The sequence below is a fragment of the Bos indicus x Bos taurus genome, chromosome 4, assembly GCF_003369695.1.
Source record: "Bos indicus x Bos taurus breed Angus x Brahman F1 hybrid chromosome 4, Bos_hybrid_MaternalHap_v2.0, whole genome shotgun sequence".
Classification (NCBI taxonomy): Eukaryota; Metazoa; Chordata; class Mammalia; order Artiodactyla; family Bovidae; genus Bos; species Bos indicus x Bos taurus.
The window spans coordinates 20,681,387-20,705,934 of NC_040079.1; the positions used below are offsets into that span (position 1 = coordinate 20,681,387).

General features: G+C 45.9%; 1 protein-coding gene across 3 annotated transcripts in view; it reads left to right on the forward strand.

Annotated features, from left to right (window-relative positions):
* The window catches only part of LOC113891173 (solute carrier family 23 member 1-like), a 68,930-nt gene that overhangs the window by 34,460 nt on the left and 9,922 nt on the right, over positions 1-24,548 (forward strand). For all 3 annotated transcript variants that reach the window (XM_027538914.1, XM_027538915.1, XM_027538916.1), the window contains 5 exons: positions 478-637; positions 15,628-15,809; positions 17,458-17,578; positions 18,667-18,823; positions 19,497-19,750. In XM_027538914.1, coding sequence (XP_027394715.1) covers positions 478-637; positions 15,628-15,809; positions 17,458-17,578; positions 18,667-18,823; positions 19,497-19,750 — 874 coding nt within the window. The remainder of the gene's footprint in view (positions 1-477; positions 638-15,627; positions 15,810-17,457; positions 17,579-18,666; positions 18,824-19,496; positions 19,751-24,548) is intronic.

The window sequence follows — 24,548 nt, forward strand, 5'->3', positions numbered from 1 at the left end:
GTTTGGCACAGTTTGTGGATCTGACTTGGAGATTGATAGGAGTTCCCTCGGAGAAGGCAATGGCACCTCACTCCAGTATGCTTGCCTGGAAAATCCCATGGACAGAGGAGCCTGGTAGGCTGCAGTCCATGGGGTCGCAAAGAGTCAGACACAACTGAATGACTTCACTTTCACGTTTCCCTTTCATGCATTGGAGAAGGAAATGGCAACCCACTCCAGTGTCCTTGCCTGGAGAATCCCAGGGACGGGGGAGCCTGGTGGGCTGCCGTCTATGGGATAGCACAGAGTTGGACACGCCTGAAGCGACTTAGCAGCAGCAGCAGCAGCAGCAGGAGTTCCCTATAACTGAGAACTGCAGGACTCATGTTTTGCCCTGAAACCAAGGGAGGACTTGGGATGAAAAGGCCTCTGCTGGGGCCAGTGACAGGCCAGTGTTAAAGGAGCTAATGGGTAACTGTCTCCTTTCCCTTCCTCCAGGCTGCCCATTCTCCAGGGAGGGACCTTTGCTTTCCTGGGACCCTCCCTGGCCATGCTGTCTCTTCCCACCTGGAAGTGCCCTGTGTGGACACTCAATGCCAGCCAGGTGAACACCAGCTCACCTGAATTCACTGAGGAATGGCAGAAGAGGATCCGAGAGGTATTGGGTTGAGGGGTGGGGTGCGAGAAATGGGGTGGTCCTCAAAAGGGGCTTCGGAGTTGACTCATTTTCTCAGCTCACTGCTAGGCAAGATTCCAAACTTTAAGACACTGGTCCTTGTTTAATTCAGTTGTGTCATTCAGGGAAAGAAACTGGTGGATTGAAGCAGACTTTAAAGTTTGGCCATGCTCCAGGATAAGTTGAGCTGAGTGAGTGTTAGTCGCTCAGTCGTGTCCGATTCGTTGCATCCCCCCTGGACTGTAGCCCACCAGGCTCCTCTTTCCATGGAATTCCCCAGGCAAGAATCCTGGAGTGGGTAGCCATGGCTTCCTCCAAGGAATCTTCTGAACCTAGGGATGGAATCCTGATCTCCTGCACTGCAGGCAGATTCTTTACACTCTGAGTCACCAGGAAGCCCATGCTCCAGGTTGGCTTATCTAAATGATAGATTAGGAAGCCAGCACACAGGATTGTCAGCAGAAAGCCCAGCCACACCCTCAGGGACAGTAGGCCTCATAGCTTCCAGACTCTAACATCCTCACCTGGCTTCAGAGGTGAGGTGTCAAGCATGGCTCATGGGTGGAATAATATATGAGAGGGAAGGTTGCCTGAGATTTCCTGAAAGTCCAATCATCTCCCTCCCAGATTGACCTTAAATATGTAAGCCTGGAGCAGCTCAAAGGTGCCCCTCCTCTGGAGCAGGGGCAGAGTTACACAAACACTATATGGTGTGGGGTTCTTCTTGTTGTTCCGTCGCACCGTCATGACTGACACTTTGTTACCCCATGGACTGCAGCAGGCCTGGCCTCCCTATCCATCACCAACTCCCAGAGTTGACTCAAACTCATGTCCATTGAGTCAGTGGTCCCATCCAACCATCTCATCCTCTGTCATCCCCTTCTCTTCCCGCCTTCAATCTTTCCCAACATCAAGGTCTTTTCTAATCAGTCAGTTCTTTGCATCAGGTGGCCATAGTATTGGAGTTTCAGCTTCAGCATCAGTCCTTCCAAAGAATATTCAGGGTTGATTTCCTTTAGGATGGACTGGTTGGATCTCCTTGCAGTCCAAGGGACTCTCAAGAGTCTTCTCCAACACCACAGTTCGAAGGCATTAGTTCTTCAACTCTCAGCCTTTGTTATGGTCCAACTCTTACATTCATATATGACTACTGGAAAAACCATAGCTTTGACTAGATGGACCTATGTTGGCAAAGTAATGTCTCTGCTTTTTAATATGCTGTCTAGGTTGGTCATAGCTTTTCTTCCAAGGAGCAAGCAATTTTTAATTTCATGGCTGCAGTCACCATCTGCAGTTATTTGGGAACCCAAGAAAATAAAGTCTGTCACTGTTTCCATTGTCTCCCCATCTATTTCCCATGAAGTGATGGGACCAGATGCCATGATCTTAGTTTTCTAAATGTTGAGTTTTAAGCCAGCTTTTTCACTCTCCTCTTTCACTTTCATCAAAAGGCTCTTTAGTTTCTCTTCACTTTCTACCGTAAGTGTGGTGTCATCTGCATATCTGAGGTTATTAATTTTCTCCTGGCAATCTTGACTCCATTTGTGCTTCATCCAACCTGGCATTTCACAACATGTACTCTTCATGTAAGTTAAATAAGCAGGGTGACAGTATACATCCTTGACGTACTCCTTTCCCAATTTGGAACCAGTCTGTTGTTCCGTGTCCGGTTCTAACCGTTGCTTCTTGACTTGCATACAGGTTTCTCAGGAGGCAGGTAAGGTGGTCTGGTATTCCCATCCCTTGAAGAATTTTCCACAGTTTGTTGTTATCCACACAGTCAAAAGTTCTAGTGTAGTCACTGAAGCAGAAGTAGATGTTTTTCTGGAATTCCCTTGCTTTTTCTATGATCCATCTAATATTGGCAATATGATCTCTGGTTCCTATACCTTTTCTAAATCCAGCTTGAACATCTGGAAGTTCACGGTTCATGCACTGTTGAAGCCTGACTTGAAGGATTTTGAGCATTACCTTGCTAGCATGTAAAATGAGTGTAATTGTAGGGTGGTTTGAACATTCTTTGGCATTGCCCTTCTTTGGGATTGAAATGAAAACTGACCTTTTCCAGTCCTTCTAGTACAAGGTAGTTTGCTCAGGCATTACTCTAGCTCTCACTTATTGTCTTAGTGTGCCTCCCCCAGGCTCACTAGGACTGGACCAAAGGCTTCCAAAATTGAGGGCTATGGACCTAGAGCAGAGTCTGTTAGTAGATATCCCTGGGAGTCTAGCTGACAAGCCTTAGTGAAGCCAGGGTCCATCCAGCATCCCACCCAGTCCAAGTTCAGCAGCCTCATGGCTGCAGTAAGGGTCACATCCTCAGAACGTGACAGACGAAGGAAGAGGGAATACAGAGGAGACACATTCCTAACAAGATTCCTATTCTTACCCAAGTGTGACCAATGAGAGGGAATAGAATTGACAAAACACTCCAATGGGGGGTGGGGCGGAGGGACAATGATGTAAGTCCTGATCTGACTCCAAAGGCCTGAGAACCAGGAGTGTTGATATCTGGGGGCAGGAGAAGACAGATGTCCCAGCTCAAGCAGCAAGCGAAAATGTTCTTCCTCTGCCTTTTGGTTCTGCTGAGTCCCTCAAAGGATTGGATGGCACTCATTCACATTGGGTGGGCTTCCCTGGTGCCACTAATGGTAAAGAACCCGACTGCCAGTGCAGGAGACGTAAGAGACATGGGTCCAGTCCCTGGGTCAAGAAGATCCCCTGGAGAAGAGCACACCAGTATTCTTGCCTGGAATATAACCAGTACAAACCAGCTCCAATATTCTTGCCTGGAGAATCCCATGAACAGAGGAGCCTGGCAGACTGCTGTCCATTGAGTCACTAAAAGTCTGACATGACTGAAGTGATTTAGCAGAGAGAGATGCTCATTTTGGGTAGGGCTATCTGCTTCATTCAGTTCACCAATTCAAACACTAATCTCTTCTGCAAACACCGCAGAAATAATGTTTTATCAGCTGTCTGGGCATCCCTCAGTCCAGTTGACATATAAAATTCACCATCAAATTGTCTATATGTTCCACTTTAGTAAACACTAGGAGAAGGCAATGGCACCCCACTCCAGTACTCTTGCCTGGAAAATCCCATGGACGGAGGAGCCTGATGCGCACAGTCCATGGGGTCGCTAAGAGTCGGACACTACTGAGCGACTTCACTTTCACTTTTCACCTTCGTGTGTTGGAGAAGGAAATGGCAACCCACTCCAGTGTTCTTGCCTGGAGAATCCCAGGGATGGGGGAGCCATGTGGGCTGCCGTCTTGGGGTCGCAGAGAGTCAGACACGACTGAAGCGACTTAGTAGCAGCAGCAGCAGCAGCAGCAAATACATTTCTGAAATGGATGTTCCAGTTTACCCTCCTGCCAGCATCATATGTAAGTCCCAGTTACTCCACAATCTCACCAACATTTTCTAGCTTTTTCATGTTAGCCACTCTACTGAGTGCATTATGGTAAACTTGTATCATTCTTTTATGATGCTATTGAATGATATAGAATTAACTGTAATTGTCCTCATCTTATAGGACTATTTGAACACCTGGACTCATTTCTGTTCCTATGCTTGCCACATTAACAGGTGTGTTTGTGTGTGTGTGTATGTGTGTGTATGCTCAGTCATGTATGATTCTTTGTGACCCCATGGACTGTAGCCTGCCAGGCTCCTCTGTGCATGAAATGTTCCAGGCAAGAATACTGGAGTATGTTGCCATTTCCTAAACCAGCAGATCTTCCCGACCTAGAGATCAAACTTGAGTCTCTTGCATCTCCTTCATTGGCAGGCAGATTCTTTACTACTGCACCACCTGGGAAGCCCTTTAACCAGTGACTAGACATTACTTTGCCAACAAAGGTCCATCTAGTTAAGGCTATGGTTTTTCCTGTGGTCATGTATGAATGTGAGAGTTGGACCGTGTAGAAAGCTGAGTGCCGAAGAATTGATGCTTTTGAACTGTGGTGTTGGAGAAGACTCTTGAGAGTCCGTTGGACTGCAAGGAGGTCCAACCAGTCCATTCTGAAGGAGATTAGCTCTGGGATTTCTTTGGAAGGAATGATGCTAAAGCTGAAACTCCAGTACTTTGGCCACCTCATGCGAGGTTGACTCATTGGAAGAGTTGACTCATTGAAAGAGTTGACTCATTGGAAAAGACTCTGCTGCTGGGAGGGATTGGGGGGAGGAGGAGAAGGGGACGACAGAGGATGAGATGGCTGGATGGCATCACTGAGTCAATGGACATGAGTCTGAGTGAACTCCGGGAGTTGGTGATGGACAGGGAGGCCTGGCGTGCTGCGGTTCATTGGGTCGCACAGAGTCGGACACGACTGAGCAACTGAACTGAAATGAGAGTTCAATATAATATAGATTTTGTTATTTATCATTATTTCTGTGACTTCCATTTCATCAAGTATCATGTAAATCACCTGTGAGCTCATAGTTAGTCTATGACCTGTCTATGACCTTTTAATCTAAAAGTTCAGACAACAGACCACGTCCTACATATGCCAGCATCACTGTAGGTACTGGCTACTTTCACAGTGTTCATTCCCTGTTGTCCATTCAGTACAGCCCAGTATACTTTGGGTCTAGCTTTATTAGATGTGCTTCAGTTTCATAGAATCAACTATGATGCCAGCACCCCTCATCCCAGATTGAAGATGTATCTAGAAGTATGACTAAGTAATCATTTTCTTATTCCCATTTAAATACAGTGGGCAAAAGTAGCATTATTTGATGCAAGATTTGGTGACTCCAATTCTTTCTGCCACCATGTTTTTCTTTTTTCCCACGATGAGCCCTTCTCAACCCATTTTCTTGCTCCTAGAGGGGGTTTTGAGTTTTTCTCCCCTAACTTTTAATTAGTGGGCAGGAAAAATAACATTGCTAAACCTTCCTTTGTGTGTCCTTTCCCAAGGTACTTTCACATGATTTAATAAATATATTGTCACTGGATTCTTTCCACTGGGTAGGATGCATGTCTTCTTCTGAAAAATACCAGACTTTCCAATCCGGCCCATAAATACCATCAGAATACCAGCAAGTCAAATTAAATTGATTCTAGTATCCCATCTTAAGGAACACAACCAAAGCTCTAGTCCTGGGAAAATAAGATTTCTTTACCCTCTGCTCCATCTGCTCCACTGGTGACTCGCTTTTGTGCCCCATTTTCAGCTTGATCTTGAGCTTACACTGTGTGACCCTGCAAAGCCTACCCTTCCTGCCTTTGTCACCCACATTTTATTGCTTCAAGCACATATTCTAATTTTGCAGTAATTTTACTGCTTTGGGGTGAAGTGTCATGAAATATGGAGAAGGAAATGGCACCCCACTCCAGTACTCTTGCGTGGAAAATCCCATGGACGGAGGAGCCTGGTAGGCTGCAATCCATGGGGTCGACAAGAGTCGGACACAACTGAACAACTTCACTTTCACTTTTCCCTTTCATGCATTGGAGAAGGAAATGGCAACCCACTCCAGTGTTCTTGCCTGGAGAATCCTAGGGACAGGGGAGCCTGGTGGGCTGCCATCTATGGCGTCGCACAGAGTCGGAAATGACTGAAGTGACTTAGCAGCAGCAGCAGTCATGAAGTATGAAAAGATCAATGGATATTGTATTTCTTGCTCCATTCCTGTCATGTTCATGCTGTGAACAGTGATCCTTGAGCTGTTTAATATATAAGTCGATCTTCATGGTGATTTCAGTCTGAGTTGCTAGTCTCTATATTGTAGCCTGGGCCAGGGCTTCAGTGATAGGATAAGCAAAGTTCAAATCAGAAACACTGTCCATACCAGGTTTTTCTTGTTGTTCAGTCAGTAAGTCATGTCTGACTCTGCGACCCCATGGACTGCAGCAGGCCAGGCTTCCCTGTCCTTCACTGTCTCCTGGAGTTTGCTGAAACTCATGTCCATTGAGTTGGTGATGCCATCCAACCATCTCATCCTCTGTCACCCCCTTTTCCTCCTGTCCTCAATTTTTCCCCAGCATCAGGATCTTTTCCAATGAGTCAGCTCTTCACATCAGGTGGCCAAAGTATTAGAGTTTCAGCTTCCAATGAATATTCAGGGTTGATTTCCTTTAGGATTGACTGATTTGATCTCCTTGCTGTCCAAGGGACTCTCAAGAGTCTTCTCCAGCACCACAGTTCTCCAGAACCACCAGGTTTTTAAAGAGTGTTAAAAACCTTCCCTACTCTGTGGACTGTCCAGTTCGGGCAGCCTACCAGCTCTGTGATGGGCCATTTATCCTCATGTTCTCCCACCAGAGGCACCTGTGCCCATCACTGTCATCAATCAATCAATCATTGTCATCAATCTGGATCATCCTGTCAGATAGAGATGGAGATTGTGCAGTTTTTGAGCCCACATGTGGTTGGCTTGTGACCCGAGGTGTCATCTCCTGGACCATAGTGACTACATTCAAAGTCATACTTCCCTCCTCTTTTGTAAGACACGGGGACATTGATATGAACCACCAGTATTTGAGATTTGACTATTAAGTCCTGTCCCATAAAAGGTGAAATTTCAGTACAGCCTCTATGACCAACTTGCCAGACCAAAGTGCTAGTCCATTGGCTACAGCTTGAGAATCTAAAATTCTAAAGGGATGATTCTGGGTAATTTCATGTCCACTGCCACATCACACACATTGTTCATTGGCTGGACTTAGACTTGCCTTCCTTCTCCATCAAAGCCCTTCCACTGAAATGTTACACTCTTTCAGTCTCAGTCTTTCTCAGGTGGATGAGCAGCACCTTCAGCAAGACTCCAACTTGCTTTTTGAATTTAAAGACCCACATAGTGAGATCCAAATCTTGGTTGCTCGAGTTAGATTATCTTGTGAAGTAGTGCCCACCCAGGGAAGGCAGGGATTGTCACTTATTCATGGATCCTATGAACTCCTCCTTGTGTAACCGTGTTTTCTTCTCCTGCATGTAACTATTTCCTTTTAATCAGCAAGTTCTGTTGATGAGACTTAGCATGCACGCACGCCCCTTCCTTATTTGAATGTCGTTCTGACATCACTCAAGATATCACTGAGATTTCTGATCTTGGAGTTATTTGGTGCCAGTCAGTAATGCTCTAATTCCAAACAGTGCCAAGTAGCAGACTAGTTAGGAATGGCCTTTCAGAAGGAGAGTGGCTGAGTAGCTCCTTTGGGCCACCTCTGCACCAAATGCCCCACTCAGAGCTGAAGCATCTGGCATCTGCCAGGGTCAGCCCTCTTTCGGCTTGGACTCAACCACCAACACTTCTGTTATCTCAGGAGTGCTGTGCTGGTTGGGATGCTGGTCTGAGACCAGTCTGAGCCATAACTTGTGAATTTCAGCCAGAACTTTCTGCTGTTCTTCCCTTTCAAAAACAGCCTTTCTGCACATGCCTGTGCTCTGATGTGCAGTCCAAGAGCACACCAGACGCGATGTACTTCAGTGATCTATCAAGTCCTTGTGCTTCCTTTCTTTTCTCAAGGTGGACTCAGAGTTAACAGGGGGTTTTAGTATTTAATAAACTTTTCCGTGTAGCTCTAGACCAAGACATACCTAAGGATTTCACTTGTCAAGCTGGTGGGCCCTGGATTTTTGCCAGGTCAATTGGCTAACCTTCAAATGCCATCTGTTGAACCACTTTTTTCAAAGCAGGGTGTATTTCTTCTTCAGTGCAGCCTATTTGTATTATATCATCAATAGCATGAATCACAAAACACATGTGGTTTGAGGTTTGGTTTTATTTCTGCTCTCCCCCAGGGAGGCAATACTTGGCTTTGGTAAGTGCAAATTAAAACTAAGCAAACTACAGATGGTGACTGCAGCCATGAAATTAAAAAATGCTTACTCCTTGGAAGGAAAGTTATGACCAACCTAGATAGCATATTCAAAAGCAGAGACATTACTTTGCCAACAAAGTTCTGTCTAGTCAAGGCTATGGTTTTTCCAGTGGTCATGTATGGATGTGAGAGTTGGACTGTGAAGAAGGCTGAGCGCCGAAGAATTGATGCTTTTGAACTGTGGAGTTGGAGAAGACTCTTGAGAATCCCTTGGACTGCAAGGAGATCCACCAATCCATTCTGAAGGAGATCAGCCCTGGGATTTCATTTGGAGGGAATGATGCTTAAGCTGAAACTCCAGTACTTTGTCACCTCATGCGAAGAGTTGCCTCATTAGAAAAGACTCTGATGCTGGGAAGGATTGGGGGCAGGAGGAGAAGGGGACGACAGAGGATGAGATGGCTGGATGGCATCACTGACTCGATGGACGTGAGTCTGAGTGAACTCCAGGAGTTGGTGATGGACAGGAAGGCCTGGCGTGCTGCTATTCATGGGGTCGCAAAGAGTCGGACATGACTTAGCGACTGAACTGAACTGAACTGAACTGAAAGAATAAGAAGTGGAAATTTTAATTAACTATCAAGTTAAGAAAAAAAAAGGGGGGGGGGATTTTATTCGAGCCAAACTGAGGACTATAACCCAGGGAGCAGATTGTCAGGAAGCTCTGGGAACTGTTTCACCTGTTAGAAGTCAAAGGCATAGTCATATACATTTTTGAGAAAAAGGATCATATGTTAAAATGACATACTGATATTTCATGTAGAGTTCACCAGGGATACATTGTCCAGGTAAGCACATAGAAGGGAGCAGCAGGTCACCATGACTCCCAACAGAGCTGAGAAAGAACACTATTCTTTCAAGAAGTTACCTTGCTACAACCTAGAGGGGTGGGATGAGCAGGAAGATGGGAGAGAGGTTCAAGAGGGAGGGAACATATGTATACCTATGGCTGATTCATGTTGATGTTTGGCAGAAACCAACACAATTCTGTAAAGCACTAATCCTTCAATTAAAAGATAAATAAAAAATTAAAGAAGTTACATTGTTAACATCAGAAGAAAGAAAAAAAAAACAACAACACTGCTTTACAGTTTATCTGGCCCTTCCATCTTTGAAGAGCTCCGGTTAATGTGTAATGTGGGTGGACACTGCATTTTAGGGAGGGAGGAGGCCCAAACAAACAGAAGGAGTTTAATATTTAGTTTTTTTCCTTGTCTTCCTTTGTTGTTGTTGTTGTTCAGTCGCTCAGTTGTGTCTGACTCTTTGCGACCCCATGGAATGCAGCATGCAGGCTTCCGGATGTCCTTCACCATCACCCAGAGTTTGCTCAAACTCATGTCCATTGAGCTGGTGATGCCATCCAACCATCTCATCCTCTGTCGTCCCCTTCTCCTCCTGCCTCCAATCTTTCCCAGCATCAGGGTCTTTTCCAGTGCGTCAGCTCTTCACATCAGGTGACCAAAGGATTGGAGCTTCAGCTTCAGCATCAGCCTTTCCAATGAATATTCAGGATTTATTTCTTTTATATATCCTGGTTTGATCTCTTTGCAGTCCAAGGGACTCTCAAGAGTCTTTTCCAGCACCACAGTTCAAAAGTATCAATTCTTTGGTGCTGAGCCTTCTTTATGGTCCAGCTCTCACATCCATACATGACGACTGGAAAAACCACAGCTTTGACTACACAGACCTTTGTTGGCAAAGTAATGTCTCTGCTTTTTTAATATACTGTCTAAGTTTATTATAGCTTTTCTTCCAAGGAGCAATCATCTTTTATATTTAATTTTTTTTCTTGTCTGCCTTAAAATATGAATTTTGTTTCATCTGTTTCTTTACCCTGATCTTCTGGATGCCAGGGGCACAATTTCCCTTTCACTTAGACTTACTGAGAACTGCCGGGGTCCAGCCCTGGTGGAGTCAGGGGTTTCAAAGGGGAGAGGGCATCAGCGATCAGGAAACAACAGCTTATTTAAATGTTAATTAAAGATATAAAGAGTGGTTAAATAAGGATAGCTCAGTGAGGAAATTCAGTGGAGAAAAGAGGCTGAATAATTCAGCCAGAAGGTGAGAGAAAGAATGACATGGGGAGACCAAGCTTCAGTGAACAAGGCCTGCACTTTGTTTTCCAAAATAGTTTTTATACCTTAAGTTATGCATAGAGGATAATGGGGGAAGGGGTAGAGTCATGCAGTAAGCCAGGCTTTCTTCCTGCAAACTTATCATATGCACAAGTTTAGGTGATTTGCATCATCTTTTGGCCTGGAGGCCTGTTAACATTTTAAGACCCTTTCTTCAGAAAACTTATTTTTCTTTAAAGGTGATTAGTCAGGCGCCACCCTCCAAAAGCATTAGATAAAGTTGCATTCCTATAGGGCAAAGGTGTGGTGCAGTATAACAAGAAAAAGAATTAACTCAAGGGTCCAAGGTTACAAACATTAAAGCTACTACTTACACCAATTATATTAATCAATACACTGGTAGGGACACAGCAGGTAAGGGATATGGAAACTTAGCAGCAAACATTGGCCCAACAAGTGAAAAACCCTTCACCAGTACAATTTCTAATCAATCTTTTAACTGCTCAAAGGAATCTGTATTTAGACAGTTTAGAACATCTCACGCCTCTCAGGGTTGTGAACTAAAACACTCTTGTCACGCCCAGGACAGCCCCCCATAAAGTCAGAGGTGTAGGTGAGAGCACAAAGCAGTAAAGTAGGCAGACTCTGGTTTTGGGGGTAGATGCTCGAGAATTTCCAGGGGGACTCCTGAGGCTCGATCCCGCCTTTGCGTATGCCGAGCCTCCTTCCTCATGACCTTTGCCACGGGCAGAGCTCCTGCTTCCGGCAGAGAACTATAATTCCTTTTTTTAAAACTTACTTTTGGCTGGGCTGGTTCTTCGTCGCTGCACATGGGCAAGCGGGGGCTACTCTCTAGTTGTGGTGCATGGGCTTCTCCTTTCAGTGGCTTCTCTTGTTTCGGAGCATGGGCTCCAGGGTACCTGGGCTTCAGTGGGTGAGGCACGTGGATCAGTAGGTGCAGCTCCCGGGCTCTAGAGCACAGGTTCAATAGTTGTGGCCCATGGGCTTAGTTGCTCTGCGGCATGTGGGATCTTCCTGGATCAGGGATGGAACCCGTGTGTCCTGCACTGGCAAGTGGATTCTTTGTCACTGAGGGACCAGGGAAGACCCAAGCACTATAATTTCTTATACAAGAATCTCTTGCCTTCGTTCTATCTGAGAAGAAAGGTCCAACAAGTTAATTTGTCTCCTCTCCTGCCCGAGCTCTTCTGTTGCTCCAATCCTTCCTGTGTTCTAATGACGTGGCTGCTCTAACACTGTAATAGTCAGAAGCAGTTACCTTGTTCTGAGGACACAGTACTAGTAGTGAGAGGATGTTTAGGGATGTGGGTCATGCTGAGCTTGCACCGAACACAGGATCCCAAGCGACAGACATAACCGTGTTTCTTTAGTGCGTTCACTATTCTTGTGTTTCTGAGTCCTCTAAAGCAAGAGTCAGCAAGCTGTGGCTCTTGGACCAAATCTAGCCTGTAATCTGTTTTGTGCTGTGCTCAGTCGTGTCTGACCCTTTGTGACTCCGTGGACTTTAGCCAACCAGGCTCCTCTGTCCATGGGGATTCTCCTGGCAAGAACACTGGAGTGGGTTGCTATGCCCTCCTCCAGGGGATCTTCCCAACCCAGGGATCGAACCCAGTTCTCCTGCATTGCAGGTGGATTATGTACTGTCTGAGACACCAGGAAGCCCAAGAATACTGGAGTGGGTAGCCTACCCCTTGTCCAGGGGCTCTTCCTGACCCAGGAATCAAACTGGGGTCGCCTGCATTGCAAGTGGTTTCCTTACCAGCTGAGTTACCAGGGAAGTTACCCAATCTGTTTTCTACTCCTTACCAATTAAGAATAGTTTTTACATCTTATTTATTTATTTATTATTGGCTACACCATGCTGCCTGGTGTGTGGGACTGAACCTTTGTCCCCTGACATGGAAGGGTGGAGTTGTAACCGCTGGACAGCCAGGGAAGTCCTGGGTTTTATGTTTTTAAGTTGTTTAAAATTAAAAAAAGAATATGTGACAGAAACTATATGTGGCTCACAAAACCTGAAATGTTTACTATCTGACCAGTTACAGAAAAAATTTGCCAACCCCTGCTCTAAAGCACAGGGCCCTGCTCTAAAGTTCCTCTTGCGCGGATCCAGAACAGTAGCCTCCACTCTTTCTTTCCCACATCACTTCCAAGTGTCTGAGAGTGAGCACAAACCCGGAGTTGTAGCTGTGGTATTTTAGCTCCATCTGCTGGTCCAGGGCTTTTCACCAGTGCTGTAACATGGGAAAGTTTTTGCAAGTTTCAACTTCCTTTCACTGATTAATGGATTGGTTTAATTCACTGAGCCAGCCTATTGGAATTCAAGGTAGATTTTTCCATGTTTCACTGGGTTTTATTTGTTGACACACATCTCAAGTCTTGAAACCACCAATGGTTAGCAGTCCAACTCTACATCACAATAGTAGCCACAAATGAAAGTGAGGCATATACAGGACCAATAGTCATGTCATTTCTTTCTGGGAGATATGAAGTAATAGAGAGGACAGGTAAATGGTCATTATGTTGTAAGAAAATGGTGGTAGGAAAGAGATGGCAAGCTCAGGTTTCAACACATTAGACCAATTTCAACTTCACCTTCTGGTATTATGGTAGTTTAAAAAAGTTTATATAGTTGTGTATGCTTATTTATAAGTGAAATGAATGACAGCAATGATAAAATGGCCAGGTGGGAGAAATTAGGATTGTTTTGTTACTATAAGTTATTCATGCGACTCAGAAAGTGGTATAGTGTTATTTGAAAGTGGACTTGAGTTCACTGTAAATGTTTATTGCAAACTCTAGGGCAACCACTAAAGGGAAAACAATGGATAATAGTTATGCTAAGAAAGGAGAGAAAATGGAGTCATATACAAATATCAGTTAGCAATCCCACTGCTGGGCATACACACTGAGGAAACCAGAAGGGAAAGAGACACGTGTACCCCAATGTTCATCGCAGCACTGTTTATAATAGCCAGGACATGGAAGCAACCTAGATGCCCATCAGCAGATGAATGGATAAGAAAGGTGTGGTACATATACATAATGGAGTATTACTCAGCCATTAAAAAGAATACACTTGAATCAGTTCTAATGAGATGGATGAAACTGGAACCTATTATACAGAGTGAAGTAAGCCAGAAAGAAAAACACCAATACAGTATACTAACGCATATATATGGAATTTAGAAAGATGGTAACAATAACCCTGTGTACGAGACAGCAAAAGAGACATTGATGTATAGATCAGTCTTATGGACTCTGTGGGAGAGGGAGAGGGTGAGGAGATTTTGGAGAATGGCATTGAAACATGTATAATATCATGTATGAAACGAGTCACCAGTCCAGGTTCGATGCACGATACTGGATGCTTGGGGCTGGTGCACTGGGACGACCCAGAGGGATGGTATGGGGAGGGAGGAGGGAGGAGGGTTCAGGATGGGGAACACAGGTATACCTGTGGCAGATTCATTTCGATATTTGGCAAAACTAATACAATATTGTAAAGTTTAAAAATAAAATTAAATAAAAAAAAAAGAAAGAAAGAAAAAATAAAAATATCAGTTAAAACCACCAAAGGCAGAAAAAGAGTAGAAGACAAAAAAAGAAATGAAGACCAAGGGCAACAAATAGAAAATAGTAATGGATATGGTGGATATTAATCCAACTAGATCAATAATTACTTTGAACATCATTGCTCAAAGGCACTGATTAAAAGACCAGAGATTGTCAGAGTGGATAAAAAAATAAGACCCCACTGTATGTTGTCCAGATGAACCCTACTTTGATAATTAAACAATTTTATTGGAGTAGAGTTGATTTACAGTGTTGTGTTAGTTTCAGATGCACAGCAAAGTGAATCAGTTATACATACATCCACTCCTTATGTACAGACCATTACAGAGTACTGAGTCGTGTTCCCCATGCTATACAGCAGGTCTTTATTAGTTATCTGTTTTATATATAGTAGTGTGTATATGTCATCCTCAGTCTTCTAATTTCCCCCGCCCCTATCAGGGGATCTCTTATCCCCTGATAACCATAAGTTTGTCTGCTACATCTGTGACTCTATTTCTGTTTTGTAAATAAGTTCATTTGTACCCTTTTAAAAAAGATCTATATATAAGTGATATCATATTATATTTGTCTTTCTCTAGAAACCTACTTTAAATATAAAGATACATGTAGATTAAAAGTAAATAGATGGAGAGGAATATACTATATTAACACTAATCAAAAGAAAGCAGGAATCAGACTTCTTTCTTTTCTGGGAAATCAGACTTCAAAGCAAGGGATAAAAAAGACAGTATAACACCCAAATAAGTAAAGTGAAAAAAGAGAAATAAACTCAGTGAGTCCCATAGCTCAGGGGTTGGCAAACTACAGCCTATGCGCCAAATCTGGCCGGTTGCCTGTCTTCTGTTTGTTTTTTTGAATGGCCCGCAAGCTAAAAATGATTTTATATTTTAAATGGTTGAAAAAAATCAAAAGAAGAATATTTCATGACAAGTCCAAATTGTACAAAATACAAATTTCAGGGCCTGCCCATGGAGTTTAATTAGAACATGGGCAAGCTCATTTGTTCCCATCTTGTCTGGAAAAGTTTTGACTGAGCCTGGACAGCCCACAGAACCTCAACAATTCACTCTCTGTCCCCTTTGGCAGCCTCTGAGTCAGAAAGTAGGAAAACAGAGAAAAGTAAAGCAGCAAGATGGTCATACACTACTGGGTAACACCAGTATTACAAGTCACCAGCATTATCACCATGATAACCTTGCAGTCTACTTTCTGAAAAACTTCACATAAGGTGAAAATGTCCAACAGACAGTTGGCAATAGAGGACTGGAGAGAGGAATGAGGTCAGAGCTCGCCTTCCATTGGTTCCCTTAGGGTCCAGCTCTGTCCCCTGCCCTGCCTCTGAAGGTACCACGGATCCCGGTGGCCTGGGCTGGGCTGAGGACCCGCCCCGCCGCAGGCCCCGCCCCTCCGCAGGCTCCGCCCCGCTGCGGGCCGGCTCTCAGTCGATGAGCCCCACTCTTCCTCTTCAGCTGCAGGGAGCCGTCTTGGTTGCCTCCTGTGTCCAGATGCTGGTGGGCTTCTCAGGCCTCATTGGCTTCCTCATGCGCTTCATCGGCCCCTTGACCATTGCTCCCACAATCTCCCTGATGGCCCTGCCTCTCTTCGATTCTGCGGGTGACAACGCCGGGATCCACTGGGGGATTGCTGCCACGTAAGTACCCTCCTGGGTGGGAGGGCCATTTGAGTTCCCTCTAGAGGAAGGTTACCCAGTTAAAAGAGTGAGTCCTGGATACTGGCAAGCTCAGGTGTTTTACAAGTACTTTCATGAACACTTTTTGTTGTTCAGTGGCGAAGTTGTGTTGGACTCTTCGTGACCCCATGGACTGCAACCTGCCAGGGTTCCCTGTATATCTCACCATCTCCTGGAGTTTGCCCAAGGTCATGTCCATTGAATAGATGATGCCATCCAACCATGTCATCCTCTGTTACCCTCTTCTCCTTCTGCCTTCAATCTTTCCCATGTCAGGGTCTTTTCCAATGAGTCAGCTGTTCGCATCAGGTGGCCAAAGTACTGGAGCTTCAGCTTCAGCATCAGTCCTTCCAAAGAGTATTCAGGGTAGATTTCCTTTAAGATTGACTGGTTTGATCTTGCTTTCCAAGGGACTCTCAAGAGTCTTCTTCAACACCACAGTTCGAAAGCATCAATTCTTCAGCACTCTGCCTTTTTTATTGTCCAGCTCTCACATCCATACATGACTATGGGAAAGACCATAGCTTGGACTAGATGGACCTTTGTCAGCAAAATGATGTCTTTGTGTTTTAACATACTGTCTAGTTTTGTCATAGCTCTCCTGCCAAGAAGCAATTGTCTTCTAATTTCATGGCTTGCAGTCACCATCTGAAGTGATTTTAGAGCCCAAGAAGAGGAAATCTGTCACTGCTTCCACATTTCCCCCTTCTATTTGCCATGAAGTGATGGGACCAGATGACATGATCTTAATTTTTTTAATATTGAGTTTTAAGCTGACGTTCATTCTCCTCTTTCACCCTCATCAAGAGGCTTTCTAGGTCATGTACATTATAATACCTCAAAAAGCAGTGAAATGGCAATTTAGAATGTACTATTACTATTTATTTGTTATTAGTCCTCACAGACAATGAGTTCATCACAGGCAGTGTCTAAACATACTTAGTGCAGGGTTCACAGATGGCTGATGCTACATGTCCCTTGCCTCCTAGGTTTTCACTGAGCAAATATTTGTACACTTCCAGCTCCTGGGAAGGGTACAGAGACATAGCCCAGCTCTCAAGCATTTGGTAGTTTAGCGGAGGGTTAAGACTTGAGTCCAAGTACCTGTGATACCAGGAGACACTGATGAGGGTCCCAGAGTGTCAAGGTTGTTCAGGGAATGGGGCAGTGACAGCCAGCTTGTGGGGGATGGAGAGGGCAGGGGAAGAGTGTCAGGAAGGCTTAGGAGTGGGGTAGGGAAGAGGCTCTCAATATTTAAACAGAGCTTTGGAGGAATTTGGCAACAACAGATGGATGTGTTCATTCACATGGGCTTTGACCCTGGCCTCAGTGGCTCCAGTCTGGATCTATGCAGCTGTCATGCTCATTTCTCAGGTCCCAAGGAATAGTAGTCCTCTGCCCACTCCTCCTCTTCAGCCACCGGCAGCCTCTGAAAGGGCCCGCCCACCTGTTCCCAGCTGGCAGGATGCAGAGCAGGGCCTAGATGAGGACCTGCCTAGCACAGCCCCTGCTCCCCAGACCCAGAGGCACATGGTGGCCCAGCTTCCTGGATCCTCGCTCTGGATGAGCCCCAGCTCACCAGGTTGGGTGTGGTTTGTTTCTGTTTCAGGACCATCTTCCTCATCGTGCTGTTTTCTCAGTACCTGAAAAACATCGCAGTGCCCGTGCCCGTTTATGGACAAGAGAAGAAGTCTCACACCTCTAAGTTCTACCTGTTTCAGATCTTCCCTGTAAGAAGCACTCCCCACCCACTGCCATTCTTAGCTGACTCACCTGGAGAGTGAGGGGCAGCCTCTTGCTCACCCAGATGGGCCTCAAGTCAAATGCTCTCTACCTGCAGTGGCCTCTCCTCCTCGGCCTCCCCTAACTGCTCCTCCCCACCCTGCCCATGGGTGGTGGGAGCATTGGCTTAATGCCCTACAGCTCCTCCCTCAATGCTTCTCTCCTGCGGGAGCAGAGTGCTTTCCCCAGGTTGCCACAGTGGTCGCCAGTGTGGGACAGCTTCCTCATGTTTCCCGGGACGTCCTCAGGGCATGGCCCTGGGGGAGGTAGCCAGAATCACCACTATGGGTGCAAAACGAAGGGCCAAGATGCTTAGGTTCTTTCTCGTTGGTTCCTGGATGATTCAGATGGTGCCTCCTTTTTCAGAGCCTTCTCTGTTGAATTTGTTCCAATCTGTCAAGCAGGCACAGTTGGCAACCCCATAAAGGTGTTTTCAGGTTTGATTCACCTATGACCTACATTCTGCATTATAAAAAAGAAACTTCCATGTAATGATCTCATTGATCCTTCCACAACCCTGTAGGCCAGTGGTTCAGAAGTCAGTGTGCATAAGATTCACTTGGGAACATTGCTAAAAATACAGATGTCTGGAGTTCTACCACCAGAGATTATAAATCAATACATCTGAGGACCCCACTTTAAGAAATCCTGCTTCAGGCTCTGCAGAGCAATGGCTGAAATTCCATTGTACAGATGAGCAAACTCAGGCTCAAGGAGTTTGAAGCAAGTCATGTGACCAGCAAACAGTAGAAAGGGAGTCAGCTTGCAGTCCTTCTGACCCAGGCCTTGTCTACTATGCTGGACATTTCGGCCTTTACCTGGCATAAGGTCTCCCTTTGGTTTACTGTCTGTGTTCCTTTACTGTGTTACTTATCCCCTGACACACAGATTTCTGTTGTCACTGGGAGGGTTCCTAATCCAACACTTCCTCATTTTGAAGAGCTTTCCTGAATTCTCTCTTTTGCCCAACCTTGCTGGGAGGTGTGGACAGGGGCAGGGAGTGGGACCAGGTGTGAAGGGCACCTCCCTTCCGCAGGTACTGCTGGGGCTCTGCATCTCGTGGCTGCTCTGCTTTGTGCTCACAGTCACCGACGCCCTCCCTTCAGCACCCACAGCCTACGGGTACCTGGCCCGCACTGACACCAAAGGCAGCGTCCTGAGCCAGGCTCCGTGGTTTCGCTTCCCTTACCCAGGTAATGAGCAGACTGGGCCCTTGTTGCCTGGGACACACGCTTCCTAGGTCTGTCCATGGGGCTCAGGGCACCAGAGCAGGTGGTGAATAGAGCCAGGGGGTGGGGGGAGAATCTTCTCCAAGGGATCTGACAACAGCCTGTGTTGGGAAAAGCACAGAGGAACCCCGACCTCTAGCCAGCATCTGGGGCTCCTCCTGGACTCGGTGGGTCCCTCACAAGGGAGGCTCGGGACTGAATGAGAACATTTCTGGGTTGGAGGTCAAGGCCATCACTTAGGCCTCTTCTGGTCTCCTTTCCCTGCAGTTCTTGGCTCAGGTTGTGTGAATAAGCACGCTTCAGTGGTGATGGGCAGGGGTGGCCTCGGGGGCTAGGGAGCTACGGCCTCCCTGAGTAAGTATCTGGACTTCAGAATGCTTCAGGGCCTTCCTGGGAAAAGGCTGGGTTGCTGGTTCTTTGTGCGCACTGTGACCCCAAGGTCAGGGCATGGGACCCACCCCCAGGGAGGCACGGGTGAGGCAGGGGTTCAAGACAAAGTCTCAGGACAGTTGTGGGGCTGGAAGACGTGTTGCCCAGCTTTTAAAGCCTTCCGGAGAATCCTCTCGGAAAGAAATTATTTGGGGTCCAGTAACCTGTTGTCTTCTGGGTTAATATTCCCTCTGCATTGCATTTTCAGGACAGTGGGGCCTCCCCACCGTCAGCCTGGCTGGGGTCTTTGGGATCATCGCAGCGGTAATCTCCTCAATGGTGGAGTCAATAGGCGATTATCATGCCTGTGCCCGCCTGGTTGGGGCACCACCCCCTCCAAAGCATGCCATCAACCGAGGCATCGGCATCGAGGGCCTGGGCTGCCTGCTGGCAGGGGCCTGGGGGACAGGGAATGGCACCACCTCCTACAGCGAGAATGTGGGCGCACTGGGCATCACCAGGGTAAGGCTGAAGACAGTGGTCCACGGGTATGTGTGTGTGGCAGGGGTGGGTGATGGGTATGCAGGCTAAGTACCTGGATCTGTCATCCATGTCTTAGTCTCTTATTGTCGCTGCAACAAATTACCACAAACATAATGGCTTTCAATAACCCAAATGTATTATCTTACCTATCTGGAGGTCAGAACTCCAACACAGGTCTCACAGGACTACAGTAAAGTTATTAGCGGGGCTACGTTCCTGCCTGGAGGCTCCAGGGGAGAATCCATCGCCTTGCTTTTTCCATCATCTAGAGGCTCCCCACATCCTTGGCTATGGCCTCTTTCCCCCATCTTAAAGCCAGCAACATTGCATCTCTTTGACCTTTCTTCCCTTGTCACGTCTCCCTTTGACTACACCTGGGAAAGACTATCTGCTTATGTGGGTATGTGTAATTAGATTGGGCCACCTGGGTAATTCAGGATACTCTCTCTATCTCAAAATCCTTAAGTCCCGACGTCGGCGAGTAAGGGGGGGTGCGTGTGAGGTCATCGCGCGGGCGGGCGGGCGGGGTAATAAAAAAAAAAAATCCTTAAGTCCCCTTTGCCGTGTGAGTTTGGGATCAGGATGTGGACATATCTGAGGAGCCATTATTCTGCTACTGTTCTGACCTTCTTGGCTGTGGTCACCTGTGCCTGCGTGTCCCAAGGGTGCCTCTCACTCAGCATGGCCTCTGATGTTCAGCCCATGCCCCCATCTTACCTCTCCTCATTGTAAACCTTGTCCTGTAGATTCACCCAGGGCATCCTTATCATCTCTGACCTGCACCCCTCACAGTGGATTCTGTCTTCTCTGTGTGCCTGTGGCCCTCCTGTCCTCTTTTCTCCAAGCAGGACCACAGCTTGATCAATCATCTCTCACCTGAACATGGCAGCATCCCTAACTATCTCTTCCCAGGATCTTGCCCATCTCTCATCTAGCTGCCACCTGGCTGCCCAAGGATCTTTCTAGAACCCAATTAAATTAGTTCCTACTTAAAATCTCTTCTGGGCTCCCATTTTCCACAGGAAAGCCCCATAAGTTCAGCACGAACTCTTCAAGAGGGTGCTTTCTAAGAAGGCTTAGAAAAGAATATTATTACGATGTTGCTTTCCTGTCTGCTTCAGTGCAGAGGTGTGGTGTTTCCCAGAACAAGTGAAGTCAGCTTTGGAGAATCCAGAGCCCGCTACTCATTTCCCCTCGCTGCATTTTCTGATCGTGCCCTCAGACCTATCCACCTCTGTATCTGCATGGCCTCGGGCCCACAGTGAGAGCTAAAACGCGTGAGCAACAGCAGAGCCAGAACCCAGCCCTGGAGCAATTGACACCATGGAAGCCTGGGTATTTTCCCAAAGTTTCCAAACCCTTAGTGCAAGTGAAAGGAATGTTTTTCCATGTGAGGACCACTGACCCACACAGAAATATAACAGGAATGGGCTACATGAGTAAAAGGCAGCAACTATTTTTCCTGCTAAAGGAAGCAAATATCATGCAGAACAGAAAATTATACTCAATAAATGGGACAAAAAATTTTTGATGTATAATTTCTAAATTAAGGCTGTTTAGAGTAGAAGGAAGGAGGGGGGAAGAAAGGTACATGAGCAGGCTGCAAATCGAGTTGTTCAGTTGCTCAGTTGTATCCTACCCATTGTGACCCCGTGGACTACAGTTCAGTTCAGTCCAGTTGCTCAGTTGTGTCCGAATCTTTGTGACCCCATGGACTGCAGCACGCCAGGCCTCCCTGTCCATCACCAACTCCAAGAGTTTACTCAAAGTCATGTCCATCGAGTCTGTGATGTCCATTGAGTAGGTGATGCCATCCACACATCTCATCCACTGTCATCGCCTTCTCCTCCTGCCTTCAATCTTTCCCAACATTGGGGTCTTTTCCAATGAGTCGGTTCTTCCCATCAGGTGGCCAAAATATTGGAGTTTCAGCTTCAGTATCAGTCCTTCCAGTGAAGATTCAGGACTGATTTCTTTTAAGATTGACTGGTTGGATCTCCTTGCCGTCCAAGGGACTCTCAAGAGTCTTCTCCAACACCACAGTTCAAAAGCATCAATTCTTCAGCGCTCAGCTTTCTTTAGTCCAAATCTCACATCCATACGTGACTACTGGAAAAACCATAGCTTTGACTAGACAGACCTTTGTTGGTGAAGTTCTGTCTCTGCTTTTTAATATGCTGTCTAGGTTGGTCATAGATTTTCTTCCAAGGAGCAAGCATCTTTTAATTTCATGGCTGCAGCCACCATCTGCAGTGATTTTGGAGCCCAAGAAAATAAAATCTGTCACTGTTTCCATTGATTTCCCATCTATTTGCCATGAAGTGATGGGACCGGAGGCCATGATCTTAGTTTTCTGAATGTTGAGTTTCAAGCCAACTTTTTCACTCTCCTCTTTCACTTTCATCAAGAGGCTTTTTAGTTCTTCCCCTTCACCATAAGGGTGGTGTCATCTACATATGAGGTTATTGATACTTCTCCTGGCAATCTTGATTCCAGCTTGTGCTTTATCCAGCCCAGCATTTCTCATGATGTACTCTGCATATAAGTTAAATAAGCAGGATGACAGTTGCTCAGTCGTGCCCGACTCTTTGTGACCCCATGGACTGCAGCATGCCAGGCCTCCCTGTCCTTCACCATCTCCCAGAGTTTGCTCAAACTCATGTCCATTGAGTCAGTGATGCCATCCTACCATCTCATCCTCTGTCGTCCCCTTCTCCTCCTGTCTTCAGTCTTTCCCAGCATCAGGGTCTTTTCTAATGAGTCAGCTCTTCGCATCAGGTGGCCAAAGTATGGGAGCTTCAGCTTCAGCATCAGCCCTTCTAATGAATATTCAGAGTTAATTTCCTTTAGGATGGACTGGTTTGATCTCCTTGCAATCCAAGGGACTCTCAAGAGTCTTCTCCAACACCATGGTTCAAAAGCATCAGTTCTTTGGTGTTCAGCCTTCTTTATGATCCAACTCTCACATCCATATGTGACTACTAGAAAAACCATAGCTTTGACTAGACAGACTTTTGTGGACAAAATAATGTCTCTGCTTTTTAATATGCTATCTAGGTTGGCCATAGATTTTCTTCCAAGGTGCAAGCATGTTTTAATTTCATGGCTGCAGTCACCATCTGCAGTGATTTTGGAGTCCAAGAAAATAAAGTCTGCCCTTGTTTCCATTGTTTCCCCATCTATTTGCCATGACGTGATGGGACCAGATGCCATGATCTTTGTTTTTTGAATGTTAAGTTTTAAGCCAGCTTTTCCACTCTCCTCTTTCGCTTTCATCAAGAGGCTCTTTAATTCCTCTTTGCTCTCTGCAATAAGGTGGTGTCATCTGTGTATCTGAGGTTATTGATATTTCTCCCGGCAATCTTGATTCCAGCTTTTGCTTCATCCAGTCCAGCATTTCGCATCATGTGCTCTGCATATAAGTTAAATAAGCAGGGTGACAATATACAGCCTTGATGTACTCCTTTCCCAATTTGGGACTAGTCCATTTTTCCATGTCCAGTTCTAACTGCTGCTTCTTGACCTGCATACCGGTTTCTCAGGAGGAAGGTAAGGTGGTCTGATATTTCTGTCTCTTTAAGAATTTTCCAGTTTGTTGTGATCCACGCAGTCAAAGGCTTTAGCATAGTCATTGAAGCAGAAATAAATGTTTTTCTGGGTTTTACGTGCTTTTTCTGTGATCCAGTGGATGTTGGCAATTTGATTTCTTGTTCCTCTGTCTTTTCTAAATCCAGCTTGTGTATCTGGAAGGTCACGGTTCACATACTGTTGTTGAAACCTGGCATAGAGAATTTTGAGCATTACTTTGCCAGCATGTGAAATGAGTGCAATTGTGCAGTAGTTTGAACATTCTTTGGCGTTGCCCTTCTTTGGGATTGGAATGAAAACTGAACTTTTTCAGTCCTGTGGCCACTGCTGAGTTTTCCAAATATTGACATATTGAGTGCAGCACTTTCACAGCTTCATCTTTTAGGATTTGAAATAGCTCAGCTGGAATTCCTTCACCTCCCCTAGCTTTGTTCACAGTGATGCTTCCTAAGGACCACTTGACTTCACACTCCAAGATGTCTGGCTCCAGATGAATGATCACAGCATTGTGGTTATCTGGGCCATTAAGTTATTTTTTGTATAGATCTGTGTATGCTCGCCACCTCTTCTTAATATCTTCTGTGTCTATTAGATCCCTACTGTCCTTTATTGTGCCCACCTTTGCATGAAATGTTCCCTTAGTATCTCCAATTTTCTTGAAGAGATCTCTGCTGCTGTTGCTGCTAAGTCACTTCAGTCGTGTCTGACTCTATGCAATCCCATAGACGGCAGCCCACCAGGCTCCCCCATCCCTGGGATTCTCCAGGCAACAACACTGGATTGGGTTGCCATTTCCTTCTCCAATGCATGAAAGGGAAAAGTGAAAGGGAGGTCACTCAGTCGTGTCCGACTGTTAGCGACCCCATGGACTGCAGCCCACCAGGCTCCTCCATCCATGGGATTTTCCAGACAAGAGTACTGGATGGGGTGCCATTGCCTTTAGTCTTTCCCATTCTTTTGTTTTCCTGTATTGGTTTGCCTTGTTCACTTAGGAAGGCTTTCGTATCTCTCCTTGCTATTCTTTGGAACTCTGCATTCAGATGGGTATATCTTTCCTTTTCTCCTTTGCCTTCACTAGTTTTTGGTTCTCTCCTAGTTGGTGGGGTGGGAAGTGGGGGACAAGTGGAGGTGTGGGGGAAGGAATTAGGTTGGTCAGAGGCTTCCCATCACTTCTCTAGGGTGTGATGGG